General features: G+C 34.8%; 1 protein-coding gene across 1 annotated transcript in view; it reads left to right on the plus strand.

Annotated features, from left to right (window-relative positions):
- Positions 1-20703, plus strand: part of BMP5 (bone morphogenetic protein 5) — a 117159-nt gene that overhangs the window by 44200 nt on the left and 52256 nt on the right. Inside the window, exon 2 of the mRNA XM_070418366.1 lies at positions 16399-16591. Within this exon, the coding sequence (XP_070274467.1) occupies positions 16399-16591 (193 nt within the window). The remainder of the gene's footprint in view (positions 1-16398; positions 16592-20703) is intronic.

The raw sequence follows: 20703 nt of genomic DNA on the forward strand, positions 1-20703 counted from the left end.
TTCTTCTGTTCAATAATTATTATTATTTTTTATTTTTATTTTTTTAATATATTTTATTGATTTTTCACAGAAAGGAAGGGAGAGGGACAGAGAGCCAGAAACATCGATGAGAGAGAAACACCGATCAGCTGCCTCCTGCACGCCCCCTACTGGGGATGTGCCCGCAACCAAGGTACATGCCCTTGACCCGAATCGAACCTGGGACCCTTGAGTCCACAGGCTGACGCTCTATCCACTGAGCCAAACCGGTCAGGGCTGTTCAATAATTATTTACTTGGCTATTTTCAGCTTTAGTTGGTTTCCTTCAAAGGCAAAAAAGAAAACGAGTTATAATTGGAAATATGCTTTGAGATGACTTTTGTTTTCACTGTGTGTTAAGTACAATGTGCAATAGACTGGTCAGTGATGTTCACATGCTTTCAAGCTTACGCTTGTTGCCCTTGTAGCACACATCGAGGGGGAAAATAAAATGGAGCTTCAAGCGTCATTCTCTGTTTGTATACAAGAGCAATGCATTGTGATCCATGAGGATTACTAAAATGCTCCCTAGCCCTGGCCAGTGTGGCTCAGTCCTGTACACTGAAAGGCAGCAGGTTCGATTCCCAGTCAGGGCACATTTCTAGGTTGCGGGTTCAATCCCTGGTACAGGAGGCAGTAGATAAATATTTTTCTCACAGAGATGTTTTGTTTCTCTCTCTCTCCTTCCATCCCTTCTCCTCTCTCTAAAATCAGTGAAAACATATCCTCTGGTGAGGATTAAAAATAAAAATAAGTAAAAATAATAATAAATGCTCCACAGTGGAAGATTATTTCAAAACACTCTATAATTATTTGTAAAGGAATGATGTCCAGATAAAAATTGAGAAACAGTAAAATTTTTTAATTAGTATATGCCCTGAGGCAAAGCATAAGATAAAAATTCAGAAAGAAATTTAGTAGGCTCTTGGAACTTTTCTTAAGAGGCAGTGAAGCAGTTAGAGCTAGATTTTAAACCATGCTTCATGAATGACTACCTATATCAACTTGGATAAGGAATTTTTCTCTGCCTCAATTACATTTTTATATTTTATCAGATATATTTCACATATAAGTAAATATAAAACCAACAGGAAGCACAAAACTGGATATTTAAGTAAAAGTGTTTAGGTGGGTGCTTCCAGAAGATGAGCTAATCATAGCTACTAAATAAAATTCTGATTTAGTTTGCTTGGCGGTTTTCAAGGCTCCTTTCTGGAATATGCTGGGGAATTGGGGCAGAGGGGCCTCTAGTGTGGTGGGGCCAAGTATGGTCCAGGCACCTGAAACATGGTGAGAGAGCTTTTCTCTGATGGCAGTTTCTAGGCTCACCATAGTCAGCAGCCAGCTCTGAGGAGGATGACAAAAGAGAAGAAGAAGAACAATAAAAACATTTCTGTGGGAAGAAGTGAGTATACTCAGATGACCCAGACATCCGGGCTTTGAGGAGAGAGCAGGGACTTCATAAATATGTGTCAGGAAAGCTACTTAGAGCTGCAAGTCTGGTTCAGGCTCACCTAGACTTTGTCAGGGTCTAAGGATCGTTGTGATGTTAGCCTAACACAGCCCACTCCAATATGGACTATTTGCTTTCTATGCCTGGAGCTTAGCTGTCACCCTGAGATTTCCCTTCATAATCATTCTGGGAATTATCTTTGTTTTTTCTTGTGTTAAACTTTCTCTTTCCTATACCCATGACTTTGTCTTCTTTCTGGCTTCCTTGTTTTAGTAGAGTAAATTCTTCAGGAAATTCCTAAGAAAATATTTTGGAGATACATTTTTTTTTTTTAAAAAATATTTTTATTGATTTCAGAGAGGGAGAAAGAGATAGAAACATCAATGATGTCCTAACCGGTTTGGCTCAGTGGATAGAGTATCGGCCTGTGGACTGAAGGGTCCCAGGTTCGATTCCGGTCAAGGTCATGTACTTACTGGGGATGTGCAGCTGATCGATGTTTCTAACTCTCTATCCCTCTCCCTTCCTCTCTGTAAAAAATCAATAAAATGTATTTTTACAAAAAGAAGCATCAATGATAAGAGAGAATCATTGATTGGCTGCCTCCTGCAAGCCCCCCACTTCATCTTTGTCTCTTATTTTCCACTCCTTTAAGTAATTGCTCTCTTTTTGAAAATTTCTTCAAATTATTATTTCAAATTGAAGTTGATTTTCAGCTTTATTTCCAAGAGATGTTTTAGCATTGAGTTTTTTTTTTGTTGTTGTTGTTTTTACATCTTCTTCATGTGTCATAGGTGCAAAAGCTCTTAGTTCTCAGAGGGCATTAGATTTTTTTTTTTAAGTTCTTTCTAGTTTTTTTTACTTTAAAAAATCCACTTTTATCTCTATAGTTCCAAGTAGAGTTTACTCTGATATCTGGTGATCTTTGCTTTTCTTCTCTTACTTAATACTGAGAAATTGAAAATCTAATTAGAAGCTTTTAGCATATGTATAGGACTTATCAATACATTTTCTCTATTTTGCCATTTTGTGGAATTCAGCATTTAGTAGATATAGGTTTGTCTAGTTCCTCCCCCCGCCCCCCGCCCACCCAGAATACTACCACACTCTCAACAGTGCCTCGTGATGCCACCATTCTCCCCTGTGCAGAAAACTTCCAAATTGCTCAGGTGGGAAGAACAGTCAGCAGCACAGATGTGGAGCATGACCTAAGAATTCACCTGCTCCTTAAACATCCAGTAATTACACATCCTTTTTAACCCTGTACTCATACCTGCTCTTTATACTCACATCTAGATATCACATAGACATCACCAGTTCCTGCCCATTTTGAGATGGCTTAAATTCAGCTTTTCCTATTGCTGAATCTAGCTCTTATGTAATAGTACATCTGGATTAATTGGATGGATTATTAAATATCATTAAGAACAAGTCAAACTTTTAGCAACCAGAGTGTCAGAAAACAGTCCATCTGATAATTAATATAAAATTAAATTGGCTGCTTGGGAAGTTATTAAATTTGAATCTAAAATGAGATTGTCTGACTCAGATCTCGGAAGACTTACTGTTCCAAGTGTGTATCTTAAGAAATCTGGAGGATTCGTGTAGCTTGAACTCGAAACCAGATGCAGCTCAGTGATTCTTAGCTAAATTTTGCTCTGAGTTTTGTGGTTGACATAAAATCCCAATACAAAGGAAAAGCCCGGGAGTGTGAAACCAGATCAACCAAAAGAGGAGACTGTTCATATGAATATTCTCCGTCCTGAAACCACTAAGATCCCTTGACTCTAATTACAGTGTGGTCTCATTCACTAAATGTGGGATGATCGTGTGACTTTTTTTATTGATTCTGGCAACGGTTACATATTTATTAAACCCAGCATATGTTTCAATTATAGAAAACATCTTTTAATACAATGCATTGATTCATCTAACTCACAGTTTTAATAAAGTGCCGTAAAGAAATGTTAAGCAAGTCATGTATTATGCAGTCACGTTTCTATCTGTAAACATGCAGAGGATAAAATAAACTTTTACTTTCAAGGATGATATTAAAAAAATACCAAATAAAAGCGGTTATAATAATTTTTTTAAACAAAAAAGAAACTAACAAAAACATATTTTCAAAGAGAACAACTATTTTCAATGTTTTAGGAAGAAAATTAAAAATTATGACCATGCTACCAAAGATATTGTTATATTACATGTATTTATTGTAGGGGAATACAATTCTTAAGTGTTTTGTATAAATAGGGAAAAGTCAATGAGAATATAGGAATTTTTATGTTTTAAAAGTGCATAGATATTATCTTCCTTAACATATGATTTATCCTGAACATTATTTTAAGTACACTTCTATTAATAATTATAAAATAAGAGTAATGTTATTTAATTTTTCTATTACTTTTTTACCTTTCACCAAGAGTAATATGTCCCTTTAAGAATCATAAAGAGTCTATTAGTCTGACATATGTTTTTAAGTACCAAGATAGCTAATAGAAACTAAAAATAAATGTATGACATTAGGATTCCATCAAAGTTATCAAGTTATCATTATTTATTTGAATTATTCTCAAAGAAGAAAAAAACCAGATCAGTAGGAATAGTAGTATTTTGTTACATGGGCAGGATTCATTTAAGAATAAATGGTAGAGGGGTTCTGCTTTTGGCTAAGTTGGATTAACAGGGTCTGCATTTACTCTTTCTTCTGAAACAACCCAAACTAAACAAAACAACCAGAACCAGACATATATTTTTATATTAATTTTTTCCATATACATACCTACTGTGTGTCAGAGATTAAATTAGGAGCTGAGTCTACATAATAAGCCAAGTAAAAATGCTGCTGCTGTCAAGCTTAAAGTTTTGTGGGGAGACAGAAAGCAAATCACTTCTTAGGAAAAAACAGGCCACCAATAGCCACTTGTGCTTCTTGTTCAAGCAGAACAGGTAAATCAGCTACCCTTTTATTGCTATAGAGTATATGTAATATATTCTTATACATCACTTTATTCCTCTTCTTAAAAATCTGTACAGCCAAGTAATTGCATCTCTAATAATGTTACACATCACTAAGTGTAATCACATTTCTCTATGACCTCCTTCCATGTACCAAATGTCACTCACTGATGCAACCCATTTGGTGGAAAAATGACAGATTGAAACCCAGATTTAACTTGAGTGAACTCTATAAAAGTTATACTGATTTAAAATATAAACCAGTAAACTTGAGAAAGACATTTATTTGCTCAGCTACAAAAATCATATATCTTTTGTGCTATGCAAACTGTGATCTCCTTTATTTTTCCCACATAGAGAAATTTCAAACAAATTTAATGTAATGTAAAATGTTCTAGTTTTTCTTCCTTTCCATTAAACATCATTTTCTTGTATAAAATATTCCTAAATGCTCCAAAATGAGCATTAAATACACTGACAATGTGCTATGAAAGAAATCTTTCTTTGGTGTATAATAAAAATATGCAAACCCTAATTACTTAGGGTAAGTGGCTTCATTTTCACATCATGTATATAAGGACATACAGATTATCTCTAAATTATAACCAGAGGAAGTAAGAATGGATTTCAGGCTTGGGGAACAGCTATGAAGGGGATAATGGATTTTAGATGTCTGCCTTTTCACAGTAGCACAATAGCTAATTCCTGCGACTCCTGACCTTTCAGTGTCTCCTGACCAAGTATTGGCATTAATCTGCTTATCTGTCACCCACCACATTTGATAGTCCCAGTCTCTGTTTTCAATTATCAGTCATTAGAGAAGGCACTGAGCACTTTCAGAGGAGAACTCACAAAACCTTTGACCTGTTTTTGTCAGACAACCGCAAATATTCATTGCAGATAAAGTATCATTCATTGTGTTCAAGTTGTAAAGGAAGGTACTTTGCTGTATATCGATTTACTGAAACCTCTGTCACCTTTAGGTGGTTAAGATTTTTATTTTTTAACTTATGGAGCAGAAGAATTCACCAGGTCATTCAGTGAAATCTGGTGAGATTAGTTAACCTCCAGCTGCCAGGCAATCTTTAAAACACAAGAAATAAATATTTACCAAAAGGTGATTAGCAGACAGTTGGGACTTTACATTGGTTTGTTATAGGCAAACACACTTTTCTCAAATATTTGTACACAGTGTGATTAAAATCCATCATTTATATACTAAATATATTTACTCATCATTAAGTAAGCATTTTTAATTATACAAAATGAATTAATCATGTATCATCTGTATTCTAAACTAATTACTGAAATTTAATATTCACATTCAACACACAAACGTTTAATATTTGTTTTAAATTTTAGTGAATAGTTTCCTATATGAAATGCCTATAACAAAAATGATAAAACTTTTTTTTACTTCAGTATTCATTATTAACTTTGGGGATAAAAATAACTAAGTGACTTCAGACTTGATTAAAGAAGAGTTGTGTCAGAATCAGCAAACTCCATTAAACTGATGGGGAATATATAAATGTCAAAATATATGCTCCTATGTTCTCTACCTTATAGATGTGAAATTTCTATCTCTCTACTGTTGTAGAAATCTAGGCTGAAGATTTTTTTTACTTCACTATAATAATTATTTTTTAAAAGCAACAACATTAATTCCCTTTAATAAACATATATTACAGATAAAGAAATTGACATTTTGGTAATCAAAATGACTGTGTTTTAGGACAGGTAGCGATTTTATATAATTAACTTTTATTGACTGTTACTATACAAAAAGCCCTGTTTGAAGTATGTCCAGAAATACAAAAAACAAACAAAAAAAACCCCCAAAACAAAAAACATGGACATTTCTTTGACTTATCTTACTCATGGGGTAAATATAAGGTGACATAATAATTATAATGTAAGTGGAAAGTGATAAATATGGTAGATTCTACTTTTGAAGAACTTGCTATGTTCCAGACCCTATGCTAAGATTTTCTCTCAAGAAAAATATCATTTTTTTTTACAGCACACTGTGTAGTAGGCCTTTTATCATCATTTTAAAGATGGAAAAATAAAGACATAGGGATAATGAGTAGATTTCCTTATATCACACTCTTTATTAAGTTAGGGATTAAGATTAAATTCAATTTTTTCTCATTTGAAATCTGGGATTCTTAACTATGGTACAAGCCATCTCCATTATCAAAAAGGGTGACCCAGAAAAAGTGCTATTTTGTTCCCAGCAGGAAAATTAATTTGGATAGGAATTGTCAAAATTATCTTTGTGGGGTTAGAATGCGAAATTTTAAGTAGAGGTAGAATTTGGATCACTGAAAATGAGGAAAACATTTTAATTACAGGAAAAGATGAGCAAAACTATCAAGTTAGGAAAGGGAGATAATTATTGAAGAATCATTTAATTTCCTTGACTTTCAATACTCTTTGAATGTTGACTATTTGCTTGCCTGTGCTAGATGATACTGATTTTAAAAAAAAATAGGTTCCTGCCCTAGCTGGTTTGGCTCAGTGGATGGAATGTCAGCCTGCAGACTGAAGGGTCCCAGGTTGGATTCCAGTCAAGGTCACATGCCCGGGTTGTGGGCTTGATCCCCACTGGGGGGCGTGCAGGAGGCAGCCAATCAATGATTCTTTCTCATCATTGATATTGCTGTCTCTCTCTCCCTCACTCTTTCTCTCTGAAATCAATATATATATTGAAAATATATATTATGAAAAAAAGTAGGTTCCTGTTACTAATTACTATAGAATGCATTAATGGGATGTGAATACTAGAAAATATTGATCAAATTCCAGAAAAGTCTTACTATTCCTCATATTCCACCACTGATCTCCTAGATCCCATAATGTACATTAACAGTGACCATTTATTATTTACTACTTTGGCCATAAGCTATCACTTCTATTTCTATATGAACTATTTTCTATACCTGGGATAATTCTTTAAGACCAAGCTCAAAATGATCTTCTTTTAAAGCCTCCTGCATAATGTTTTGTTCCATTTTAATCTGCCTTACATTACACATATCCTTCATAAGCCTCATCACAATCTATATATATAAAAGGCTAATATGCAAAGTGTCTCTCGGGAGTTTGACCAGGAGACTAGGAGTTCAATTGCTTGCTATGATGTGTGCTGACCACCAGGGGGTGGTGCGGAATGAGGAAGGCCCCAGGTAGCAGCCAGATGGCCCTGATTGGCCCTGATCACTGGCCAGGCCTAGGCACTCTACCCATCCACTAATTTTGTGCACCAGGCCTCTAGTTATATCATAACTGTATTTTTCCATGTCTGAGCTCCTCTCCTTTTGCTTCTTATATGTTCTTTACTATTAGGGTTTGGACCAGTTAGCCAATAAGTATTTGGAGATGGAATAAATGTAGAAGTTGCAGAGTAGCTATCTATCTTTAGGGCAGCGGTTCTCAACCTGTGGGTCGCAACCCCTTTGGCGGTCGAATGACCCTTTCACAGGGGTCACCTAAGACCATCCTGCATATCAGATATTTACCTTACGATTCATAACAGTAGCAACATTACAGTTATGAAGTAGCAACGAAAATAATTTTATGGTTGGGTCACAACATGAGGAACTGTATTTAAAGGGCCAGAAGGTTGAGAACCACTGCTTTAGGGTATCAAGATTAGCATATATGGAAGGAGAGAACAAGAAAAGACCCTCCTGACAGACAGGAGGCAGATTGAACCTATCAGCTAGAACTTGCAGTTGTTAGGAGATGGCTCAGCATTCACAGTCCTCCTGTGGAACATACTGGACAAGACCGCTCTATGGCCATAAGGGGGAGGAGGACGAGTATCATATCTGAGCACACATTAAAAACAAGAACTTTGTTCAAATCTTGAAAATGACCCTTTCTTGGATAATATTAGTGACTGCTGCTGCTTTGCCAATTCTACTTCTCTTCTTTCCAAATTCTGGAAAAACTTATTAAAATACCAATCATTACCTTTGCTTCCTGAGAGCACCTAGTTCCAGAGCAAAACCCTGCCTCTTTGAATCTTTGCCCAAATCACTCTAATAATCCCAATGCATTCTTATTTCCCTCACCAAGGGTCTCTATGGAATCTGTCCAGGACATATGTTGAAACAAGTCAATAAACCCAATATGTTCATCTATGGTGGGTTTCCAGTATTCTGTTATCCAGAGCACTGACAGAATAAAGAGAGCAATTGAACACACAGGAGAAAAAATAATAAGAATGAGCACAGGAAATTGAGAGCAAGACTCAAGTGGAAACACTGACCTTGGAATGAAAGAGGAAGACTTATGCCATGAGACAGAAATAGCAGTCATTGATAGTTGAAATTCTCGTGCACAGAACATTACATTTGGAGTCATAGACCTAGATACTATTCCTGGCTTTGTAGTTAAGTCCCTCGGTGACATTGAGGAAGTTAATGTGTTGGTTTTTTAAAATCTGTACTATGGAAAAGATAATGGAGAATCTACCTTATTGCATCAAATAAGGGAGAAGAAATAAAAATTTAAAACATTAATTTTTATGAAATCAGAAATTAATTTTATGGTTATTATTTATTAACTTAAATATATCCATTTCATACCAATGTTTGATATGTATAGCTCTTATCATTATAGTATTCTGAATAACTATTGAGGGCTGAGGGCTGAGACCATCCAATCTAAGGAGGTAGACCATGAAACATCTTCATACCAATTCCAAAGCTCTCTTGATATAATACCTCACTTATTGTGTCACTAAATAAGTTTTATTTGTTTATTTATTTATTTATTTATATTTTAATCCTCACCCCAAGATATGTTTTTAATGTTTTAAGAGAGAGATGGGGAAGGGAAGAGGAGAGAGAGAGAGAGAGAGAGAGAGAGAGAGAGAGAGAAACATCTATGTGGAGAGAAACAATGATGAGTAGCCTCCTGTATGTGCCCTGATCAGGGACAGAACCCGCAACCCGATTATGTGCTCTGACCATGAATCGAACCTGTGACCCTTTGGTGCATGGGACGATGCTCCAACCAATTGAGCCACAATGCCAGGGTGAAATTAGTTATATTTTTTTAAGCAAAATAATAAAACATATTTGATAATTAATTACATTTGATAAATTTCACATTATATGCAGTGTATTTTAAATTGATTCAAAAATTAATGTTTATCCTATTGCAATATTTAAATTATTTAACCATCTCACCTTTCTTTTGAGATTTCCCTTCCGTATAAAACTGTATTCATGAAACACTTATGACCATACGTAAGACTATTTTAACATATGAAAGTCCACTGAAATTGTTCTTTGAAACAAAACAGGGGGACAATTTTCTCTCTTCCAGGTCTCACTTTGTGATGGTGTTAAGAGGCTGTTAGGGTTTCTGGAATCTGGAGTTTACCACACTCTCTGGAATGGTTTTCCATTCAAACAAACATGTAATGTGCATTTGATGACCAATGAATAGGCCTTTATAGGACCAAGTTTGTGTTTCTCAGTGGACTAGTAGGTGAGGATGTCTTGCGAAGTGACATAATTTGGTAGACACATGATATATTTGCTTTTTTTCTTTTACTTTAAAATGCAACAGAGATAAGTAATAATTCTATGATTAATCTCTTAATGATTTTTTGCATTCAGCTGCAAACAATGATGTGTATTCTTTCAACAGCTGGCTAGGCTCCTTGGAGAATGCTATCTTTGCCTCGCAGCTACTGGTTCTATTTGTGTCTTCCAAGTTACAGCCCTGTGTGGGAGATTAAGATTGATTGCCCATGAATGCATCTCCTTAAAAATGCAGATAAATCACTAAAGAGATAAAATGGCAAGCCCCTGTTAATTACTTTCACTCTTCAGATATTGTGGACATGAAAATATTTAGTCTTGACATTTCTATCCCATTTCTATTAATGATAAAGTCATTCAGAGAGGTGTTTGTTTAGGAAAAGGAGAGAGTGCAATCAGTCATTAACTTCTGTTAAGTTATATCGCAACAATAAAAGGTTTCAGCGTATGTCTTTAACCACAAGAAGCTTAATCTTCACAGAACTTTGGCAATTTAGAGCACTTAGAATGTAGTCTGATGCTTATATAAAGGGAATCCTGTTTCTTTTCACTATCAGCCCATTAATCATGGAATGCGAATCTTTTGATTCATATATTATCTCTTATGCTTTGATGCTGCCACTTTTTAAAACCAAAATATAATAATAAATTCATTCTCTGGTTCTATCAGGGTAGGTGAGCTTTCTGTTGTTTTAGGTAGTTCACATAGATGGAAAAGTTTGAAACACAAAAACTTGCTTCCTAGAAGTAAAAGGAAATATATTCACCCCATCATTATGACTGATTGTTAAGTTGAATCAATATTGCTCAATTTCTGATGGTTTATTTTTAGTGAGGTTGGGTGTATGTATATGCAGTAAAGCAACTCTTTTTAATTTTTGTAGACAGCACTCTTGGCAATCATCAACTCAAATAAATAAGCAACCCCATGTTAATGAACTTATTTTAATGGTGATATTCATTGGTTTATACATAATTTTTAAATAATCATGTCTCATAAATGACAATGGGAGAAGAGCATGTGGCATTGAGTATAATGTATATGTTACTGGCAAAATATAGCCTGCTGATCTTGTTAGTAGTGTAAGCAGATATGAAGATGGCAGTCTGGGCAGGTCATTATGTAGTCTTTAAATACAATTTTCATAGGTGAATTGATTGACACAGGATGTGTGTTGTAAATTTAGTTATGTTTGCTCCTGAACTCTCTTGTCCACTTTACATGGAGGAAATGGTGGCTATGGAATGCGATAAACAAATGGTCTCCACTATCTCAGTATGTTTTAATGCTTTTGTCATTCTATCTCCTTGGCAAGTCTGGGTTCTGACTTGAAGGAGCTAACCCTCTTGCTATTTTATCTTATTTTATTTTATTTTATTTTATTTTATTTTATTTTATTTGTTTCTCATTGTTTTGTGCAGTAATTAAGAGTGTATTTTCTACCATGAAATAGTAACTTAATTATGATTTCTATGGGATCATGAATATTTCAATCTAGTAATTTTAATAGAAATTATAGTAAAGATTTATTTTAGGAACCTCATGGTATTTAGTTGATATAACATGTAAATTACAGAGTGAATTGAAAGGGCCTAATATTTAACGCAATAGGAATTTAAAAAAAAACAACAAGAATAGTATACATTTAATTTTTTTTCTTCTTGTTTGTCTTTTAAGCTTCCCAAGCCATTTACAATGGGTTATAGCACATTGTAATATACATAGAAACAGAATACTTAATGTTGACCAAAATCATTACAATATAAACAAGGCATGACTATCTTATGTAAAAAGTTTACATTTAGAATATAAAATGTGTGTATACATTTTTTTTCATCTGCTTTAGGAGTGTTGTTTTTGGTAGTGGGTATTGTAGGAAAAAGGTTCAAGTATGAAGGGATCCAGATGGTGAATCACTATTATTTTAAAATATGGTTGTAGTAAAAGAATGACCTTACACACTCGTATAAATATTAGATAACACTAATTCAAGTTATGAATACAACCATTTTTTATTCATAAACATTTTCTTAGATAAGATATAGAATCAATATTGAATAAGTGAATATAACACAGCATTTGCTAAGACTGATTGGAAGGTGTGAGTTCTAGAAGAATGAGCAGAGTTCAGAAATGAGCAGAGCTCCTATAGAGAATGAAAGTATTGGAAGAAGACCAGCTCTCCTGAGTGAGAATTAGATCAAACAAACAAACAAACAAACAAAACTAATCCAGGAATAACAAACAAGCAAAGTGCTGTGATCTTGAGGACTTGGGAATTAAAATCTTGACCCTGTGATCTAATCTGTTTTCAGATCAAATTATACATAGTGGTTTCTTGGGCATGTTATAGAAACTTTTGAACATAAGTAAGGTTGTACGGATTAAACAAAGTATGTGCCAAATAAATGAGAGTTAAATAAGTTATTATGCCTTTAGTCAATTGGGAATGCAGCAAAGATTGTGCTGCCTAAAAAGATAGAACCTGCCCAGCTTGTGTGGTTAAGTGGTTAAACATAAACCCAGGAATCAAGAGATGGAGGTTCGATTCCTGGTAAAGGTACATGCCTGGGTTGCCCCCAGAAGGGGACATGCAGGAGGCAGCCAATCGATGATGTATCTCTCCTCAATGTTTTTTTTTTTTTTTTTATCTATTCCTCTCCCTTCCTCTCTCTCTAAAAATCAATTAAAAAGATAGAACCTGATTTTGATCCATTTATACAGTTTTTCATTCAACCAACATTTATTAGAAGGCATCTTTGAATTAGGCAATGTATTGTGTTGGATGTTAATTTCATACTGATGATCAAACCCCTGATTTTCCATACTATTTGCCACTTTTTTGGGTCTACTACTGAGAAACATTGCTTAAATATACTAACAATGAGCTAGTCTCTAAGTACAGAACAGCAGGATGTCATTATGTAGGTGGTATGGACATGGAACAAAGATTTATAATGAGCGTTAGAAGACAGACATCTGTTACCGCCTCGCTGTCATCAACCCAACTTCTCATCCTTAAATCAGGGATGTTAATATTTGATCCTCCCTAGCATTACTCTTTGAGGTAACTGAGATTACCTTGTGAATATTTGTGAGCATCATTAGGAGTGCAATGCTATAGAAAAACAAGTTTCATTCCATTACTCACTCCAACATGTCCCATGAAATTTCAGAGTGAAATTATAATTCAAAGCAGTAGGATGTAGGATTTTGAGTCAGTGGACAAATCTGCACGGCAACTGTATTCTTTGTGGTATACTTAATATAAATTTTTATGAAACTCTTTGAATATTTGCCCCTCTCCCCCCTTAAGGGGTTAGGTTAAATAGCCTGGATTATAAAACTGAAATTTTATAATAACAGCTGAAATTCTAGCTTTCCACTTTATTACACTAACATCTCACAGGGGATTCCAGAACAGTAGATGACTTTACATAATATGAATTCAAAACTCATCTGCATTATCCAGGTGCGTGCTGTAGATTGGATCCTAGCAAACTCACGCCGCTGCCCTTACTTCTAGGACTGTAGTTATTTTGGTCCTAATTTCAAATGTAGAATGGGTTGCTAGTGAAAAATTGGATGATGATTGTTGCACCTTGGAATGTTGAATATTGACTTTCTGAATAAAGAAGACACATTTTTGAATGGCTGGTTGGTGTATGGATCACAAAGTATGGGACTCCTGAAGTAGAGCTGGGATAGTGCCACCTCGTCGAACAAATGAACATTTCTGCGGCAAAGCAATAAATATTCATATTAAAGTGGAATAAATAGAAACTTTAAATGACCTCAAATCAGTTAATTTCCAGCTCTTCTGCCAAATGAACTTGAAGCCAAACTTTTTGTTTTCAGAGCTTTTTGGATTTTGAACTTGTGAATGTGAGGTTTTAGATTTTTATTAAAGCATAAATACTTCATAAATTAGGACAAAGTAATAAATAGTCTATATGCAGAAGCAGTATATTTGGAATTTAAGAACCATACCCAGGTGGCATCAAATGGCTTAAGTTCAAGCTTTTTGGTGAGGAATTTATTCCCTATGCCTCAAGTGAGGATAATGATGGAACCCACCTCGTAGATTGTCATGAAGTATGATAAAATTTAAAAATAATTAGAGCAGTGCTATTTAAAGCTGTTTCATATAAGACAGAACTGTTTCATAATGTCTCCCATTTGTTTAAATTAAGATCAGAGAAGAACAGGTTTACAAAGAATTAAATTCAATTTACATAGAATTAAATTAAAGTTCTCTGAAAACAAAAGTTGTGGCTAGTTTCAATATTCATGCATGCACTTTCAGTGACTAGATATCGAGTTTCTAGGTATTTTCTACCCTCACACTTTCCTTCTCAAATGGCTCAATCAGGAGAATGGACAAATGGAAACGAAGAAGCCAAGTTCATGGCAGTCTCCACTATTGCCACCGAAAAGAGGTTTAAATTATGGATCAAAATAGGATTCTAAAAGTGAGGGTATCTTCCTTATTTAAGGAAAAGTTGATAAATAATCTCCCTGGCAATGGATCTCTCTTAGGACCAAGATAATGATATTTTTAAAAAACAAAATTTCATGAGTCATGTGAGGTTGTGTTAGTGCAAGTCCGACAGCCCAAGAGCACCATCCTTGCCAAACTCCATAGGACAAAAATGCCTCCAGGTATAGTTTATAGCAGCCGTGGGCAAACTACGGCCCGCGGGCCGGATCCGGCCCGTTTGAAATGAATAAAACTAAAAAAAAAAAAAAAAAAAAAAAAAAAAAAAAAGACTGTACCCTTTTATGTAATGATGTTTACTTTGAATTTATATTAGTTCACACAAACACTCCATCCATGCTTTTGTTCCGGCCCTCCGGTCCAGTTTAAGAACCCATTGTGGCCCTTGAGTCAAAAAGTTTGCCCACCCCTGGATAGTCTTCTCTTTGCTGGCATAGGTGTCTGTGGTGGGGCTGGGGATGAGCTCTGCATTCTCCTAAACCACTGCCTGCTCTTCTGGGGAAAGTAAACCGGAGATTATTTTGGATGATGAAGCCGAGGAATTGTGGGTGCCTTTGTCATAAACTTCCTCTCAGATGTGGAACCCATCTGGCCCTAGAACACAGGTCTAGCAGCCTCCACAGTCATTCCTGGATGGTCATGACCCTCTTCTCTCTTCCTTAATCTTAACCCTTTTCTCGTTTCGGACCCCAAGTTTTATATATATATATATATATATATATATATATAGCAGTGTTGACATAATTTCAATTAAACCCCTAAATATATTTTTGTATCTTAATCCAAGAACTTGGTGAATTTATTTATACAACTTATACATTTTTTTATTTTCTTGGAACAAAAGTTAGCAATGAAACATATCACTGGAAAACTGTAAAAGTGAGACACCTCGCATACAGTGTTTTTCAGTGGGCTTTTTGTGATCCTGTTGTAAATTAGCCTACATAACTGAGTTTTTGAGAAACTTAGTAATCCCGAGAAACCATCAAATGATACTGCATTGCAAAAAATGAACCCTTCGAATAGGTATTTTGTAAGAAAGTTTTTGGTACCCAGTACATATAGAGTGCATCAAATAATAAAGTATTTCACAAAGCCAAATTAATAATATGCTGGACACCTGCTCTGCTGAATTCTTCAACATCCCTTAATATGCCCAAGAGGTAACGTTCTCTGACTTTATTTATTGGAAGATTGCTGAAGGGGGAAATATATTCCCTTCTCAATTCTGAAGAAGAGCAGAAAGAGGTCTTTGAGAGCTTGTATGCTGTACCCCAGGTACGGAGATTGTATTAAACAATCTATAAGAACTAATGAAAGTATATTAAAAAAAAAACAACAAAACATTTCATTTGCTGAAAGGAGAATAAAAACTCTTTTGGGGAAGACATTTTAGAAATAATCTTTATTCTGAAAATGAATTTGCTGTATGTACTTGATCTCTAAAATGTCATAAACACTGTCCTTATGTGCCTGCAATTTCTCAGTCTTTCTTCTTCTTCTCCTCCCTTGGCTGTGCTAAATCTCACCAACGACTTCACCTGGAACGCTGGAAATTTCTATAACGTATTCCTAATTCCTGTATGAACCCTCTGTGTTCTGGTACTGGATACATACTAGGAATAATTTTTCAACCTTCACTTTTAAGAAACATTTTGGGATAGCCTTTCCATTTAAGATCCAGGAATTTGTAATAAAACCACAGAGGTTATATTGCTTTTGAACCGAAGGGTGTTGGTTAGTAGAGTTTCCTTCAACTGGAAACACGTATGAGTCTGTGGTTTTAGTGTTTTCCCAGTTTTAGAATATCCTGCTTGTTTGTCTTAATTACAAAGCTGGAGAATTTATCATTGATTTTCATATTTTATAAAAAGCTCATTTTCTCTTCTTCTTTTTTCTTTTCTAGTTGAAAGAGACAAGGATTTTTCTCACCAGCGAAGGCATTACAAAGAATTCCGGTTTGATCTTACTCAAATTCCTCATGGAGAAGCAGTTACAGCAGCTGAATTTCGAATATACAAGGACCGGAGCAACAATCGATTTGAAAATGAAACAATTAAGATTAGCATATATCAGATCATCAAGGAATATGCAAATAGGTATGGGCTTTATATCTAACTTGTTTTAGCAAACAAATGTGAATTGTAGTAAAATCCATTGATAACCCATGTGATCTATCAAATCATGTTTTCTTTGGGTGTAATGGCATTGAACACAAGGTCCAGACATATCAAGAGTAATTGATCTGAAATGTGTCTTCTACCTTCCACAGCTTTTCCCTACTCCTGGCACCAATCTCTGTGTGTCACATGGTCTTATGCATCCCCACATGCCTCTTGTGTCATTTTATAAATGAGAAAACTTCCATTTTATTCTGCACATGAATTCGTAGTATAACGATCTAAATCACTTGGTGTGTTTTTTAAATTAAAGAAGAGTGACTTTGGTTTTCTTTGGCAATAAGTGTAAATTGTATGTGTCCTTATGTGTATTTTTAAATTAAATTTATTGGGGTGTCATTTGTCAATAACATTATAGAAGTGTCAAGTATACAATTCTATAATACATTATCTGTATATTGCATCGTGTGGTTACCACCCAAAGTCAAATCTCTGTCTGTCATCATATATTTGACTCTTTTAATCCTTTGCTACCTTCTCCACAGCCCCCTTTCCCTATAGTAATACCATATTGTTGTCTGTGTTTCTGAGTTTTTGTTTGTTCATCTTATTTTCTCTCTTTTTTAAAAACATTTTACTTTTTAATTTTTTATTTTATTGATTTCAGAGAGTAAGGGAGAGGGAGAAAGAGATAGAAACATCAATGATGAGAGAGAATCATTGATCAGCTGCCTCCTCCACGCCCCTCACTGGGAACTAAGCCCACAACAGGCATGTGCCCTCACCAAGAGTCAAACTGTGATCTCCTTGTTCATAGGCCAATGCTCAAGTACTGAGCAATGCTGGCTGGGCATGTCTTTTTTTTAAAAAATTAATTGCTTTGGGTCAAAGAAGAAATAAAAGAAGAGATCAAAAGATACATAGAGACAAATAAGGATGACAATACAATATACCAAACTTTTGGGATGCAGCAGAAGCAGTAATAAGAAAAAGCTTATATTATTATAGGCCTATCTCAAGTAGAACAAATGCAGCCCAACATCAGTAGAGGGAAGAAAATAATAAAAATTAGAGCAGAATTAAATAAAACAGAGAACAAAAAGACAATACAAAAAAATAATGTAACAAAGAGATGGTTCTTTGAAAAAATTAATAAAATTGACAAAGTTCTCCCTAGACTCACCAATGAACAAACAAAATCAAAATAAAAGCAGAAAAGTTATGACTGACACCACAGAAATACAAAGGATCATACAAGAGTACTATGAAAGACTATATGCCACCATATTTAATAACCTAGAATAAATGAACAAATTCTTAGAAAGATATAACCTTCCTAGATTGAATAACAAAGAACTAGAAAATCTATAGAACGTTATTTGCGTTTTGATGTAAGACATCATATTTACAATAGGTCTGACAGTTTTCCTATGGCTTCTGTTTCTAAAATGTTTAATTCAAAATGGTACAAAAATGTGAATAGAAAATCTGAAATACTAAATGTATGGACATCTCAGTTGATAACTACTGCAAATGAACCATCAAATAAAAGAGTAAAACACGGTGCTTAGCAGAGTTTCCAAACCTTTCACACAATGATAAAATTGCTTAGTAACACCTTTTACAGGTGATTTGCCACCTTTGTTGGACAGCTTTTACATTTTCTTTTAACTCATTGAAATGTTATATTGAGATGAAATCCATTTCTGGTAGCTTCTATTCATTAGATATAGATCTTCCCTTTGGTGAAATACTATGTAATTTTTTTTTGAATAAGACAAAGATTTAAAGACAGGTATCATGTCTCCTTTAAGGCCCCTTTGTCTCCTTATTGAATACTAGAGGACTGGTGCACAGATTTGTGCACTGGTGGGGTCCCTTGGCCTGGCCTGTGGGGATCAGGCTGAAACTGGCTCTCTGACATCACTGGAGGGTGCAGGCCAGGCTGAGGGATCCCACCTGTGCATGATCGGGGCCAGGGAGGGACCGCGGGAGGGCTCCAGGTCATGTCCGGACTGACTTGCTGAGTCCCGATTGGCCAGACCCCAGCAGCAAGCTAACCTACCAGTCCAAGCATCAGCCCCTGGTGGTCAGTCCTCATCATAGCAACTGGTCGAACAGTTGAAGGAATGGTTGGATGCTTAGCATATTACGCTTTTATTATATAGGATTTCCAATTCCTGACATTGAGATTTTTCTTGGTCTTCTGGAGTGCCAGAGTTTCCCAATGGCTGTTTCATGGAACACAAGCCCCTCACAAAAATCAGTGAATAAAAATAAAGAGTCTGAGATCAAATGCATTTGAGAAAAATCTGTTAGACCACCCTCTAGGAGTCACAATGCATATCAGAATTTTAAAGTCTTGGAAAGGCTTTATAATAAAGAAACCTAGTCTTGCTCAAAATTATTTGGCTGCAGAATCTTTTTCTTTGGGTGTGAAATACTTAATATCCTATGAAATATTGATTCAGCAGGGTACACTGTAATAAAAATGTGAAAAATATATTATGCAAAAAAATAACAAATACTGATCCATATGCAATGTTATTTTAAGAGCAATAATTCCAAGTCAGAAAGTTCTATGCTCCTTTATCTGTTTTAACACTTTCTAGATATTTTTCTGTGAGGTTTTTGTTGCTGTTTTTCTGTTTGTTTTTTAGACCTCAATCTAGTGGTTCCATTTATGAAATGAGGATACTAATTTGGTTTTCTCAGAGACAGGACCTCGCTTATTATAATACATTATTCTTAATGCTAAATAATGATGGCATCTTCCAAAATAAAGTGACAAGCATTGAAAACAATACTCCAAATATATTTCTTTGTCTGTTTCCCCACTTCAACTGTGAACTCCTAAAAAAGAGATAGTGTCTTAGGTAATTTTGTTTTATTTATTTATTTTTATCCCCAGCACTATATATTTATTTGGTGTGATTTAAAGTTTTGAAATAATTATTACCCATGACTGGAGTAGTACTTCCATTAACATTATTATAAAATTCTTGAATTATCTTTATTTTTGGTCATTCACATTATATTTTTATGCATGTTGAATTTGTACATAGTTAACATACAAAGTATTATTGTTTTTTTTATAAGAACTGTTGGTACATCAGGTGTCTACCTACTATGGATTATATTTACTGACTTTTTAAATCTATATGCAGGCTTTTACATTGATCACAATTAAAGGTCCTCACTTTTATTTAGGTCCATTGTTGTATCTTTTCAGGATATTTTTTAATATTATCCATTGAACTAGCTAACCCTTTGAGCTTTTCTAAGTATGTAATTGTATAATTTAAGACATGATAACAATGATGAAAATAAGGACTAATAGAAGAATCTATTCACAGTTGTTTATAGATTTATTTCTGAATGAGTCCATGCAGATTTTCATCAATAATACATTTTGGAATATTTATGGGTATTGATGCTTAGCTTATCAGACTTTTAGTTTTGGGAAATTAAGTTTCCCTTAAAAATGGGACAACTGTGTATCTTGAAACTTTGGTATTTCCCAATTATACCAATAAAAATATTAGTCTCATTTTTCTACAACTACATTGACATGCTTTTGTTTGCTTGTTTTATTTTGGTTTTGGTTCATCCTCACCTGAGGATACTTTCCCATTCATTCTGAGAGAAAGTAGAAGGGAAGGGGAGAGGCAGTGAGAGAGAAACATCAATGTGAGAGAGACACAGGAACTGGTTGCCTCCTACATGAGCCCCAATAGGGGGCCAGGGATCCCGTAACCGAGGTATGTATCCTTGTCTGTAATCGAACCCAGGACCCTTTAGTCCACGGGTCGAAGTTCTATCCACTGAGCCAAACCAGCTAGAGCTCAATATGCTTTTTTAGTATTGTGGGTATAATTTGGCTAAGTCTTGACATATTTTTTAAAGAAAATTTAAGTTAAATTTATTGGGGTAAAATTGGTTAGTAAGATCATATGGGTCTCAAATGTATATACAATGCAATATACAGATCATGTCTCATAGAAATGCACTCACATATTTTAGCATGTTTAAATCTACTCTAAGATCTAAGATTTTACTGATATTTTTTCTAAAATTTTTTCCTACATTTT

Source organism: Myotis yumanensis, unplaced genomic scaffold, assembly GCF_028538775.1.
Source record: "Myotis yumanensis isolate MYYU_CA2020_CCGP unplaced genomic scaffold, mMyoYum1.0.hap1 SCAF_6, whole genome shotgun sequence".
Lineage (NCBI taxonomy): Eukaryota > Metazoa > Chordata > Mammalia > Chiroptera > Vespertilionidae > Myotis > Myotis yumanensis.